Here is an 11,380-nt window from a genome sequence, read left to right on the forward strand (position 1 = left end):
CACTTTCTTTCATTTCCTTGCTTTTATTTCAAGTCATTTCATTTGCTTATTTTCATCGGATTTGCTTCTCACGTTCTATCCTCGAGTATATACATGATCTCATATAATACTGAGTACCTAGGTAGGTAGATATGAGGATTTGGAATTGGAATTGAATTTAGACTCATTGGAGGTCATCTAACCTTATGACTTGGTAGGGTTGCGGGTACTGTGAGGGATGGAGGGATATTTGTGAAGTCTGTGATGGATTGCTGTAATGTAGGGATGTCTGTGATGGGTATATATACCAGGTATACATTAAACGAAAGTACTCAAGTAGGGTATTTACATCAATCGAATCACAGGCTAGATCAGATATTATAAAGAGGAGAAGAAGGAGAAGAAGGAGAAGAATTATAATAAGAAGTTCTCCGACCCTTCATCTATATTCGAAATCTCTATACTACTATATCAAATCATATCTATCAAGTCACGAAGTATAAAACTACATAAGCTACCTAGATCCATTGAATACTAATAACTACACACCAGATTCTCTAATCTTTCCTAAGTCATGGAACGGGCAGTAGAATGTAGAATGTAGAATGTAGAATGTACACCAGCACCGTTGTGGGTTTCATGTTAGTAATACCCGAGTAGAATGAGTTAGGGTTAGGGCTATATCCCATCATTCCGAAATTTCAGGAATGATAGTCGCATATCACTTCATATAACTATCTATCCAAGCTTATTCATGCTACCAAAAAAAATGGGAAGAGCTCTATGAAATTTGAAACTTCATTGCCCAATGGCGTGATAGCCCTTCTTCTTATCGGCATTCTTATTTGGAGAGGTAAAGTATACGTGGCCTCTAATCAGTATCTCCCTTTCAAGTACCAGATAGTCTTTGAAGAAACTTAGTGACAGTTGATCAATCATCACGTGTGAGTAGCTATATTCGAGGCTAAAACTAGATCCTTCGTCATAGAAAGAAAGAGAACAGATATATATATTTCATCCATTCATTTTCCTTAACTCCTACTTTTATACATAACAAAATTTCATTCCTCACATTCTCGAAACTTTCCATTGTGTAACACACTACCTAATATCTATCACAATGAATACCTTTCAAAAGCTCTTTTTCCTATTCCGAAAGCCTCAGAAACCCACTCTTTCACCGCGACCCGATGCCTTATTAGATTCCATCCTAAAAGATATACCAGTAGAGATCCTCTTACATATCATGGGCTATCTTCCTCTCGAATCCGCAGTAATCTTTTCTCTTTCCTGTCTCAAACTAGAAGAACAACTCGGAAGCGAATACTTCTCAAGAATAGCTTCCTCGACCGAACACACACTAGCACTATTAAATCTTATAGCCCTCGATTTACCAAACTGCGTCGCGTGTGCTACCTGCAATCGACTGCACAATATGGAGAATTTGCTCAGATATTGCTGTACAACTTACAGTGCTGGGAATAGAACCCATCAGTACGACCGGTTACGTTTTCCAGCGTGTGTGTCTGAGGATCGGGGGAGATCTAGTAGAATAGTTAGTAATTTATTTGGTTCTACTGCAGTCAAGATGGCTTTGAAAAGAGCGCATCAGAATCCCGCGTGTACGGAACTGGTGACGATGATGTCCAGTCCGAGCGTGATGATGGTTGACTGGGGAAAGTATGTACGACAATATAGAGAAGAATGTCGTATTGTTCAAGGACACCTGATGCATCGAATGCAAAGTGTGTTTATTTCTGATGGCCGTGAAGAACACACTGCATTTCGAAGTCCCTTCCCTCCAACAGAGAATATATGTACGCATATCAGATTGTCGCCCTGTTCTTTCTTGGATGCCGTCGGATCTGGGGTAATGAGATGTGAGAAATGTCCTACGGAATACAGGATTGATATTTTGTATTGCGAAGGTCTTGGATGGGGGAGATTCTTCACTAGATGGATAGACTTGGGATCTGAGCTGGAGGGGGAATTGTGGAGTCGACATCTTCCGCCGACTAAAAGAACGCAAACAAGAAGATGGAGAGATCTGTTTGAGGGCAGAGTGAGCGTTGAGACTGATTTGGCATCTCAAGATGAAATGGAGGTTCCGCCGAAGGCTGGAGTGTTATGTTGTGCTTTCGAGGGCCGTGAGGACTTCAAAGTCGACTCGCTGTTGACACCGGACAATAAAACCGTATTCTTGCGATTCAGAGAGCTATACTGCAGACAGGAAGTTAGTTCAAGAAACAAAAACTAGATGGTTGCAAAGCTTGTCTTGGCTTCACCCGAAGGTTACTAGTCACCAGCACTGCGGAGAAGTGCAAGCTTGACGCTGGTGATAAGTATGTTTGTGATTAGTAAGGATATGATAAGGATAGTGATATTAGTTGTAAGAGAAGTTAGAGAGAGAGTCTCTCGAACTCATCGAGGAGTTCGGAGAGAGGGACGGTTGTCCTATCCTGGGCTTGGACAATGGTGCCAAGACCAATGACCCCGAGGAGGCGGCGAATGACTCGAGCGTCAGCCCGAAGTTGAACAAGCTCCATCATTTCTGGCGAGTCCTTTGCGAATGGAATGCGGCGAGGAGATGGTGGTGGTGGCGGTGGCGGCGGTGGAAGAGGAAGAGGCGGAGCCCCGGGAAATCGCCAACCCATTCTGTCAAAAGCGAAAGGGGCAACAAACAGTGCTGCCAAAACAGAGAAAATGGTAGCCACAGTGGCCAAAAAGGTTCCGTAACTCATTTTGATAGTGAGAAATATCAAGAAAAAATTTGCTTTGATCAAGGGGTTGCGATTCATGATTCAAAAAGAAGAGAAGAGAAATGAAAGAGGAGAGAAGAAAAATGAACAATAAATAGAGGACTTATCTCTATCACTCTTTCCGATCTTGCTGGTGTTGATATCTTGATTGATGAATGTATGGGGAATGAACGATCACCATTTGACGATATCATCCATCCTTCTTGCCTTTGCAACTGACATCCTACCCCCTCCTAATGGCTCGGTATAGGTATGAGAGACTCGGAGTTTTGATTGTCTGAGTCGTGGTTCGATAATGAAGGGGTTTTGGGTGCTGGATCTTGTTGGGGAAATGGATGGGTTTTGATAGTGGAATCTCTTTGGGTAAATGGATGAGTTTTAATTATTGAATACCCTTTAGATGTTGAATACATATTGGACACTGAATACGTTTCAAACAATGAATACATTTTGAATATTGAAAGTATCTCAAACATTGAGTACATTTTAAACACTCACCTCAACTCAGATATCCAATCCATCCCAAACCCCGAATTACTTTCTAACAATCATCTTCAACACTCCTTGTCCATCCCCTCTAATCATCCTACCTACTTACTCGCCCACCCTTTTCTAACGCACTCATACCATTCAAGTCCCGTGATCCTTCTCTTCCAACCTCTTCCAAGTTCCCCCCATTCTTCTTCTCATCTATAACATCCCAACGATCCAAAATCCAAATCAATTCTCACTCTCATAACACCACCACTTCCTCATCACTTTCCTCTTCAACTTGCCGATTTCATCTCCTCAAATGATCTCACTTCAATTTTCTTATCCTCATCTTCATTCTTATAGATAACAAACTCCACGACGTTCAAATTGAATCTCTATACTCCATCCCGATCTTCCACTATCCAAGCAGAATTTACACAATCGACATTTCCCTCGTGGCCTCTAATAAGTTACCATCTATCATTTGCCATCTAAGATAGCCAACCCAGTCCGATACATTTAGTCGGTATATTCACCCACATATATCACTATCCACAAACTTATATCATCAGAATCAATATCAATATCGTTAGGATTTATTCCACCTCATACTCCCCAGTTTCTCATCACACGCTCATCAACTCTATAGTCCCCCCAGAAGAAAATCAAAAAAGTCCAAAGAACATCCATCCCTATGAAACAGAACAGAAGAAGCAAACCCTCATAGCACATCCTGAAAATACGACTCTCAACCAACAGCGTACTAGTAATACGCGAAAGCCGAGAGAGCCTGCAATATAGTTGCAACAAGATATCTATATAATCCTACTCAGCTTTAATCACATCGAAACTATTTGGTATCCATCTATAGCTCCTTGGGTAGGTATGATAAGTTCGAATCACCTCAACATACTCAAAGAAAATCAAACAAGCACATCATGAACTAAAAAGATGAAAAGGATCAATATATACATATATATCGATGACCAGATGTTAGATGATTTATACCGTCTTGATATGTAAAACGCTTGTCTTTGGAAGGAGGAAAGAATATATCACTTGTTATCAATATAATAAGGGTTTATAGAATAGTAATCTTCATGTCAATGTCAATGTCATGGATATGAAAATTGACCTCCTGTCTTTGCTTCATATGTGTACAGCAGCGATGCCAAATTTAGCTATGTATTAGACAGTGTCTGACTTCATGATCCACAGATGCCATTTGATACCCACCACTCGTTGTTTCCTCAATAATGTTCAGAATACAGCGCCCCTTGTCTTCATTCCTATCCTTTCCCCACTCAAAATCTATCTTCAAGCAAACCAACAAGCAATATCCCCCTTCATCTCTTGAACATCTCATCCACCATCAAATTACAACCCTCCCTCCCCCTCCCCCTCAATCCCCGCCTTCTCCCAAATATCCTCCCTAGACATTCCCTCCAACAGCATCTCTTCCACCCCCTCAAACCCTCTCTTCCTAACCCCCCTCATCTTCCCCAATACGCAAATTCCCTCTCCACCCTCTCCACCTCCTCCTTTCTCACAACCTCCTTCCCCTCCCTCAACCCCCTCAACCTCTCTTCCTTCTCTCTCTTCTCCTTCTCCAACCTCTCAATCCCATCCTTCAATTCCCGAACCCCATTTCCTTTTTCATCCCCGCAAGTTGTATATTCAATTTCCTCGCATCCATTTTCAATTCTGGTAATCGATCCTGCAGAACTTGAATCTGCGAATCCATTTCTGCGAGTTGTTCAGGGGAGAGAGAAGAATTGGGATCTTGGAGGGCCCAGTAGACCCATTGTGAACCTTTTCCATCGCCATTCGTACCTTTGCCATTGATGAGACCGGAGTTGCAGAGTTCTTTGAGGAGTTTGTCGGTGAGGGTTTTGGTTACCTGGTGGGGGGTTGGGTGTTAGTATTGGGATTTCTATGGTGGGGTGGATGTAGTATGAAACAGGAAAAAACAAAGGAGAAGATGAGATGAGATGGGAAGGGATGGGGTACTGTAACGAGATAGACGAAACGAAAAAGGAGAAAAGCACATACCTTCCCATGCAAATTCCCACTAATATCCCCCGCACTAAAAGGTCTATTCTCCCTACTCAAATACTCCAACAATACCTCTTGTGCCTCATCGCCCGTCACAGCTTTTACTTTCTCCTTACCATCTTTACCAATAACTTTAGTATCTTTCGCCTCTTTGATTTCCTTCGTCTCCTTAACTTCTTTAGTCAAACCCTTTGCTTTCACCTCTTTATCTTTCAGAGAAGCCTTTTCTTTAATAGAAGCTTTTGCTTTAGGAGGAGCTTTAACTTTCTCGACCTTTTCTCCTTTCTCAATTTTAGGTTTCTTAGTTTTAGGTTTGACGGGTGTAGCGGATGCGGTAGAAGGAATGGATGCAACGGATACGGCGTCGAAGTTCTCATCTGGGGTGGGAGATTCGGTTGGGGACTCAACGAGAGACTTCTTGCGTTTGGGTGGCATGGTGATGATTGTTTTAGTGTATTATTTGAGAATTGAAAATCTTGGTTATCAAGGTGAATGATATCTGATATGGCCGAGTCGTGAAGAGGATTGTCGAGTATCTGTGTTCGTAATGATTATGAATGAGAGATATGAAGAACTTGTAAATCCACCTGGCTGCAACTTCAAAGTCTTGAAGTGAGAAGATAGAAGTGACAGACAACTCCCACTTCAATTCCTCTTACACCGACAAGCCGACTGACGCAACTGCACTAGAATCGCACGCAAGATAACAACCACAAAAACCAATATAACAATATGGAAAATAATCATCAAATGGATGAAAATTTCTCTGAATGTATGAGGCGACATGAATTCTCAGCTTGCTTCGAAGACCTCTACAAATCTCTCAGATCTCAAGCCCACAACCTCAAAACCACAAATGTAACCACAATGAGGATAAAAACGTATCAACAGTCGAATCCCACAAATCAAATGAAAATACGCATTGACTCTCTCCCACTCTTCTCTCCCTCTCCCTCTCTCTATATCAAAGACGTGTAACACGGTTCAAATCTTCAAACTCACCACACCACCTCAACCAAACAATCTCAAGATAAGAGAAGCGATCGTCACAAGAATAAAAACAAATTTCAGGGTATCAATCGTGAGAACCCAAAAATAATGGAAGAAGAGAATAGAGATGCGCATTTGATCGTTCCTCTCTCTCTCTCTCTCTCTGCTACCCGCTCTAACCCTCTTCCGAAAAAGAAGGAAGAGAAAGATGTATGAGATATTGAGTAGGTATGCGTATAATATGAAGAAAAGTATCAATTCGTAACTTATAAGACCACAAGAGAAAGATAACTAAATTCAAAGTATTCTCATTCAAACTTGAAAGTTCAAAATATATAGAAACTCGGTCCTTTTCGTAAATTGTAGAAGTCAAGTAAAACAAATGCGCAAGGAAAAGTCAACTCCACTCACATCAACTCCAGTTCCATCCTTTCCAAACCACGCTAACCCTAATCCATTCATCCATCATTTTCACACTTCACTTCACTCCACTTCACTTAAGTCACCAAGAAAAGATAGAAAACATTCTCTTTCCGAGGAACAGGGAAGGAGATAGAGAGAAAGCAAGAGAGATAGAATACCAAGGATATTATGTAAAGGGTATCATATTATTTCTACTAAGAAATGCCACTCTTCCTAGTTCAAATCCTATTTTAATCCCCTTCCCCAGCTACCTAAGATATCACCCATCAAAAATCTTCTATCTTTACTTACTATGGAATCCTCAGTCTATTACACATTGCAAGGTCCAAAATATCTCCAAACCGAATGAAATGCATATTACTTAAGTATATGCTATGCATGCGCCAAAAATATATATGCGCAAAAACTTATGCTCGAATAAAAAAATCACAATGCTGACTGACAATGCTGGTCGGCAAATGATCATGCTATGTAAATCCCTCCCAAATTTCAATCCCTTAGAACTATAAAGCGTAGTTACATAACGACCTGTAAAATTGTTAGTTACCATGCCAAGCAAAGCTATAATGAATCTCAAACTTACACAGTCTCCTTCACTCTTGGTTTGTGGAATACCCATTTCTTCAAAAGTGGCAGGTCCCTTCTTAGCAGGAGCAGATGATTTTGGTGGAGCTGCAACCGGAGTAGGAGCGGGAGTAGTAGGAGCTGACGAGACAGAAGATTGTCTCGAGTCTTGCGGGGACATTGGGTTGCCAATTGGTTTTCTGCTTGCTGTAGAGGAGGCAGCCGAAACTGGAGTCATGGAAGCGCCTCGTGGTGGTAAGACGTTCTGGCCAGGTCCTGGTCTGGAACCATATGCAGATTGTGCAGACTGAAACGACTGGACAGATTGTGCAGTTCCGGGCCTTGATCCAGAAGTTGGAGGTCTTTGCTGTGGAGTCTGGTAACCAGATTCGAAGCTCATTGGAGGAATGTTTGGAGCGCGGTTGGGTGATGGATTGCGACCTTGTGAAGGCATTTGACCCATAGGAGATGATGATCGTATAGGCTCTGTGTTTTGATGAGTAATTCCCAAATGAGGTGGCTGTTGCTGAGAGCGAATACCAAAAGCAGAAGATGGTCGATCTGATGCTGGATTTGAGCTTGAGGTTGATGGTCGCAGTCCATCTTGTGGAGGATATCTCGGAGATCTAGGAGGGTTACCATTACCGCGATACCCAGGACTGATATCATCTTCTGGATATGGTGCAATGGAGATTGGACGAATACCCGCAGGTGCACCCTTTTTCACCTTAGGCTTTTGACTATGCGCAGGAGGAGTTGGTGAGGAGTAATCTTCTGCCATAGTTGGCATTGGTGGAGCATTAGCTTGCGTAAATCTCTCCGGCCGGGCCCCTCTTCGGGAACCGTGCGTTGACTTGATACGTTGAATCGCCGCTCCATGGTCACCCTTGGAAAGTGTGTGATTTGCTCTGATGCTATCGATTCTTCCCAGTGCATCTTGGTTACCGTGCTTGGCAGCCTTATCATACCATTGTGAAGCTATTTCAAGGTTTTTCTTGACATACATTCCAATCTCATAGAAATACCCCATGGCGAATTCAGCTGTGGCCATTTCTGTCTCAGCCGCACGTTGCGCATATGTATAAGCCAATTCTTCATTCTTCTCAAAAATACCCTCATAACCACAAAGGAACCATTTACTGATGGCCATATCGGCTTCGGGCTCTCCTTGTCGGGCAGCGAGGGCGTTATAATGTAAAGAAAGTGCGGGGTCGAATTCGCAGCCAAATAGACAAAGTTCGTAAGCTTGAGCCATCTTGAGTTGTGCTTTGGCAAATCCGAGATAAGCGGCCTTCTCTACGAACATTTTGGCCTCGTTCAAATCATATGGTAAATATTCATCAGGCATGGTAATGTTTGGCAACTCTCTAGCGAGTAACATTCCGTAAACGTAGGCACCTTGAGGGGCATTCTCGTCCGCCGTGTCGGCTGCAAATTGTATCAGATCTATACCTCTTGCATAATCTTGTTGCATGCCACATTGTCCGAGCAAGGTAGCCATTCCAAGCCTGTAATTTGCCGCAGAATCCTTCAAGTATACACCTCTTTGATAGTGTTCAACGGCCTTTGTAGGGTTCATGGTATTCTCGAACTGCATTCCGATTCGGTATTCTGCTCGAGCGTATCCTTTTTGTGCAGCTCGCTGGTAACCTTGGAACGATTCCTTTTTATCCATTCGATACCCAAATTTACCAAACTCTAGCCACATCGCCTTCATAAATTCTGCCTTTGGATGTTGCTGTTCTGCGAGAAAGTTGACGATGCTTATAGCATCAACTCGTAATTGATGTTCAATTTTGGGCGTTGGGGCTCGCGAGTCGTCATTCTTTCGCTCATAAGTAGAACTGGCTACCTCTACCCAAGAAAGTGCGTCCTGAGCCCATGCCAACTGCATTTCTGGGTCGCTGGACTTCAAAACCATGGGTCTCGCTCTCTCCAAAACTTCCTCTTTATCCTCATCCGATAAAGGTACATTCTGACCTGCATTTCGAGGTTTTGGAAATGGTGAGAACCTAGGGGAATCAGGCTGAACTCGTGGCGCGCCATAGGGCCCCTTCAAATTTTGATATATAGCTGCATTTGTATGTTCGTAGTTCGCTGTGTAGCCCGGTCCGCTGTTTCGATTGCTGTAACTCGACCTCGGCGATTCGCTGGTGTGCTGTGAATTGTCATTATACATTGATTGACTAGAAACACTTGAATGTGAGCTTACTCGTCCATCTGAATTTAGTTCCAGATTGGCAAGATTATCTTGCATGTTATGTGGCACCTCTGGCATGATTCTATACTTCTCATTAATGGGCGCTCATCCCACATTGATGTTTTTGGGGATGAAAGTGGCAGAATGGCACACCATAGCCATGAGCCATTCTCCTTTCTTCAATCGAACAATGAAAGATTAAACCGTACCTTTGTGGCATTGGAGACACTACATTAGTAGGAGGCATATAAAAGTCGTCCCCTCCTCCTGGATAGAAGGTCGCCCCCAGATTGGGGTTCTGTTGATAGCCCCCACCATAACCGTCATAACCGTCATAACCGTTCATATTGTTATCGGAAATTGGAGTTGTAGGATTATTCAGACTGGCACCGCGAGGAGGAGGCTGATATGCTGCTAAAAACGAAATACGATTGTTAGCTAGGTTCCAAGATATATTTTTTTCGATGGTGCAAAGATTTGCAACCGGCAAGTCGTGGCAGATATTGTGAATGTTGTGAGTGAAGCGCAAAGAGAGAGAAATAAGAAAGCTGCAAATGCTAGCTGGGCTGGTATGTAGGATTACTACCTATGTACGTAGTGTCACAGCCGGACATCAGCGGGAAAGCAAGCTTGCGACTGTGCCATGCGCCCCCCTCCCGGATGAGCTAAACAAGGGCAAATCTGGTAACAATTGATTATACTTTTCTTCTTATAACACCTCCCGAATTTGATGACGTTTGATTTGAGCGGCCATGTCCCCTTTCGTACTCTTTATCCGATATTGATATTGGCATTGGGGTTTGAATAGATTACAATAAAAACTCTACCACATACCTTGTCCGGTTGGTGAAGTTTGTTTCCAGCCTGCTCGAGCAGGTTGGTATTCCCCATGGTTCTCTTCGTTGTAATCATCGTAAGCGCTGTTGTAGTATGACATGGTGGTCTTGAGATGATAGGGTTCCGAGGGATTGATTTCCTGCAGGCTTGTGGCGGGACGATTTTCCTCGGAATGATGCAGAAACTTTGATATATTGGGGATCTTGAAGGAGAGTTTCTGCGTGATAGAGTTTCAAAATATTCTTGGTGTATAAATGCTGGGTGAGAATATATGTATGGTGCTCGCAGAATGTTTTTAAGAAGCCTTTACTTTTGAGGGATGATTCTTTTCCCCTCCTGCTTTCGACAACAATACGATTTATTGAGAGAAAGACCTCGAGTGTTTGTTTGAATTCAGAATTCAAGGTTGGATTATCAGGAATATTATTACACAGCAATAATAAGTAAAAAGAGTGAAAGAATGAAAGAAAGGAGTATGTTTACCAAATCGCGACTCGCGAGCAAAGCGAAAGTGGTTAATATGTAGAGCATCAGTTATCCGTACGGTATACTTTTTTTGAACTTATTCATTCATTCCCCTGTTCTACTTTTTTTCTTTTTTTCCCTGACAAAATGATTCACTGATTTACTGATTCACTGATTCACTGAAAGACCCCCCTCTCTCTCTCCCCCCCCCTTCCCCTTCCCCTTCCCCTTCCCCTTCCCCTTCCCCCTCCCCCCGAGACACCCAAAACAACATCAACCAAGGTCCAAGGGAATTTCACCAACACAGGCGTAAATGAGATGAAATGGCTGAGCGTTTGGGTGGACAAATCGTGGCAACATGTGGATCTCATCCCAAGATTACCAAGAACTTTCATCTCCTTCTCAATTTGCCTTTAAGCATATATACAATCAATACACGCGGCTCTTTCCTTACTGGTCAAATCTCCTGAGACAATTATTATTTATAGGAGATGTAAATTAACAATCTTCATCTTTTTGCAACTTACAATATTTGAGCGATAGGTTTGAGCGACAGGAAGGTACTGGGCAGTGGGCAGCTGAGCTCGTTTACCTTTTTAACAGCAAGACAATTCCAACGTACGCCATCCCGCAG

General features: G+C 42.7%; 5 protein-coding genes across 5 annotated transcripts; 2 read left to right on the forward strand and 3 right to left on the reverse strand.

The window, feature by feature from the left end:
* Positions 1 to 1,567: 1,567 nt before the first annotated feature.
* On the forward strand, positions 1,568 to 2,236 carry EAF01_000629 (uncharacterized protein; the record flags this gene model as incomplete). Its single annotated transcript, XM_038908879.1, has 1 exon — positions 1,568 to 2,236. The coding sequence occupies one exon, from the start codon at positions 1,568 to 1,570 to the stop codon at positions 2,234 to 2,236; it is 669 nt and encodes a 222-aa protein (XP_038775785.1).
* A 142-nt stretch (positions 2,237 to 2,378) lies between these two features.
* Positions 2,379 to 2,720, reverse strand: EAF01_000630 (uncharacterized protein; the record flags this gene model as incomplete). Its single annotated transcript, XM_038908880.1, has 1 exon — positions 2,379 to 2,720. The coding sequence occupies one exon, from the start codon at positions 2,718 to 2,720 to the stop codon at positions 2,379 to 2,381; it is 342 nt and encodes a 113-aa protein (XP_038775786.1).
* A 2,122-nt stretch (positions 2,721 to 4,842) lies between these two features.
* EAF01_000631 (uncharacterized protein) lies at positions 4,843 to 5,702 on the reverse strand (the record flags this gene model as incomplete). The annotated part of the gene is made up of 2 exons (XM_038908881.1): positions 4,843 to 5,112; positions 5,265 to 5,702. The coding sequence occupies 2 exons, from the start codon at positions 5,700 to 5,702 to the stop codon at positions 4,843 to 4,845; spliced, it is 708 nt and encodes a 235-aa protein (XP_038775787.1).
* Positions 5,703 to 7,196: 1,494 nt separating this feature from the next.
* Positions 7,197 to 10,381, reverse strand: EAF01_000632 (uncharacterized protein; the record flags this gene model as incomplete). The annotated part of the gene is made up of 5 exons (XM_038908882.1): positions 7,197 to 7,208; positions 7,264 to 9,402; positions 9,457 to 9,526; positions 9,654 to 9,858; positions 10,279 to 10,381. 5 exons carry the CDS (start codon positions 10,379 to 10,381, stop codon positions 7,197 to 7,199), a joined length of 2,529 nt encoding a protein of 842 aa, XP_038775788.1.
* A 360-nt stretch (positions 10,382 to 10,741) lies between these two features.
* Positions 10,742 to 11,163, forward strand: EAF01_000633 (uncharacterized protein; the record flags this gene model as incomplete). Its single annotated transcript, XM_038908883.1, has 2 exons — positions 10,742 to 10,795; positions 11,029 to 11,163. The coding sequence occupies 2 exons, from the start codon at positions 10,742 to 10,744 to the stop codon at positions 11,161 to 11,163; spliced, it is 189 nt and encodes a 62-aa protein (XP_038775789.1).
* Between the last annotated feature and the right edge of the window lie 217 nt (positions 11,164 to 11,380).

The sequence above is a fragment of the Botrytis porri genome, assembly GCF_014898465.1.
Source record: "Botrytis porri strain MUCL 3234 chromosome Unknown BPOR_001, whole genome shotgun sequence".
NCBI classification, from domain to species: domain Eukaryota; kingdom Fungi; phylum Ascomycota; class Leotiomycetes; order Helotiales; family Sclerotiniaceae; genus Botrytis; species Botrytis porri.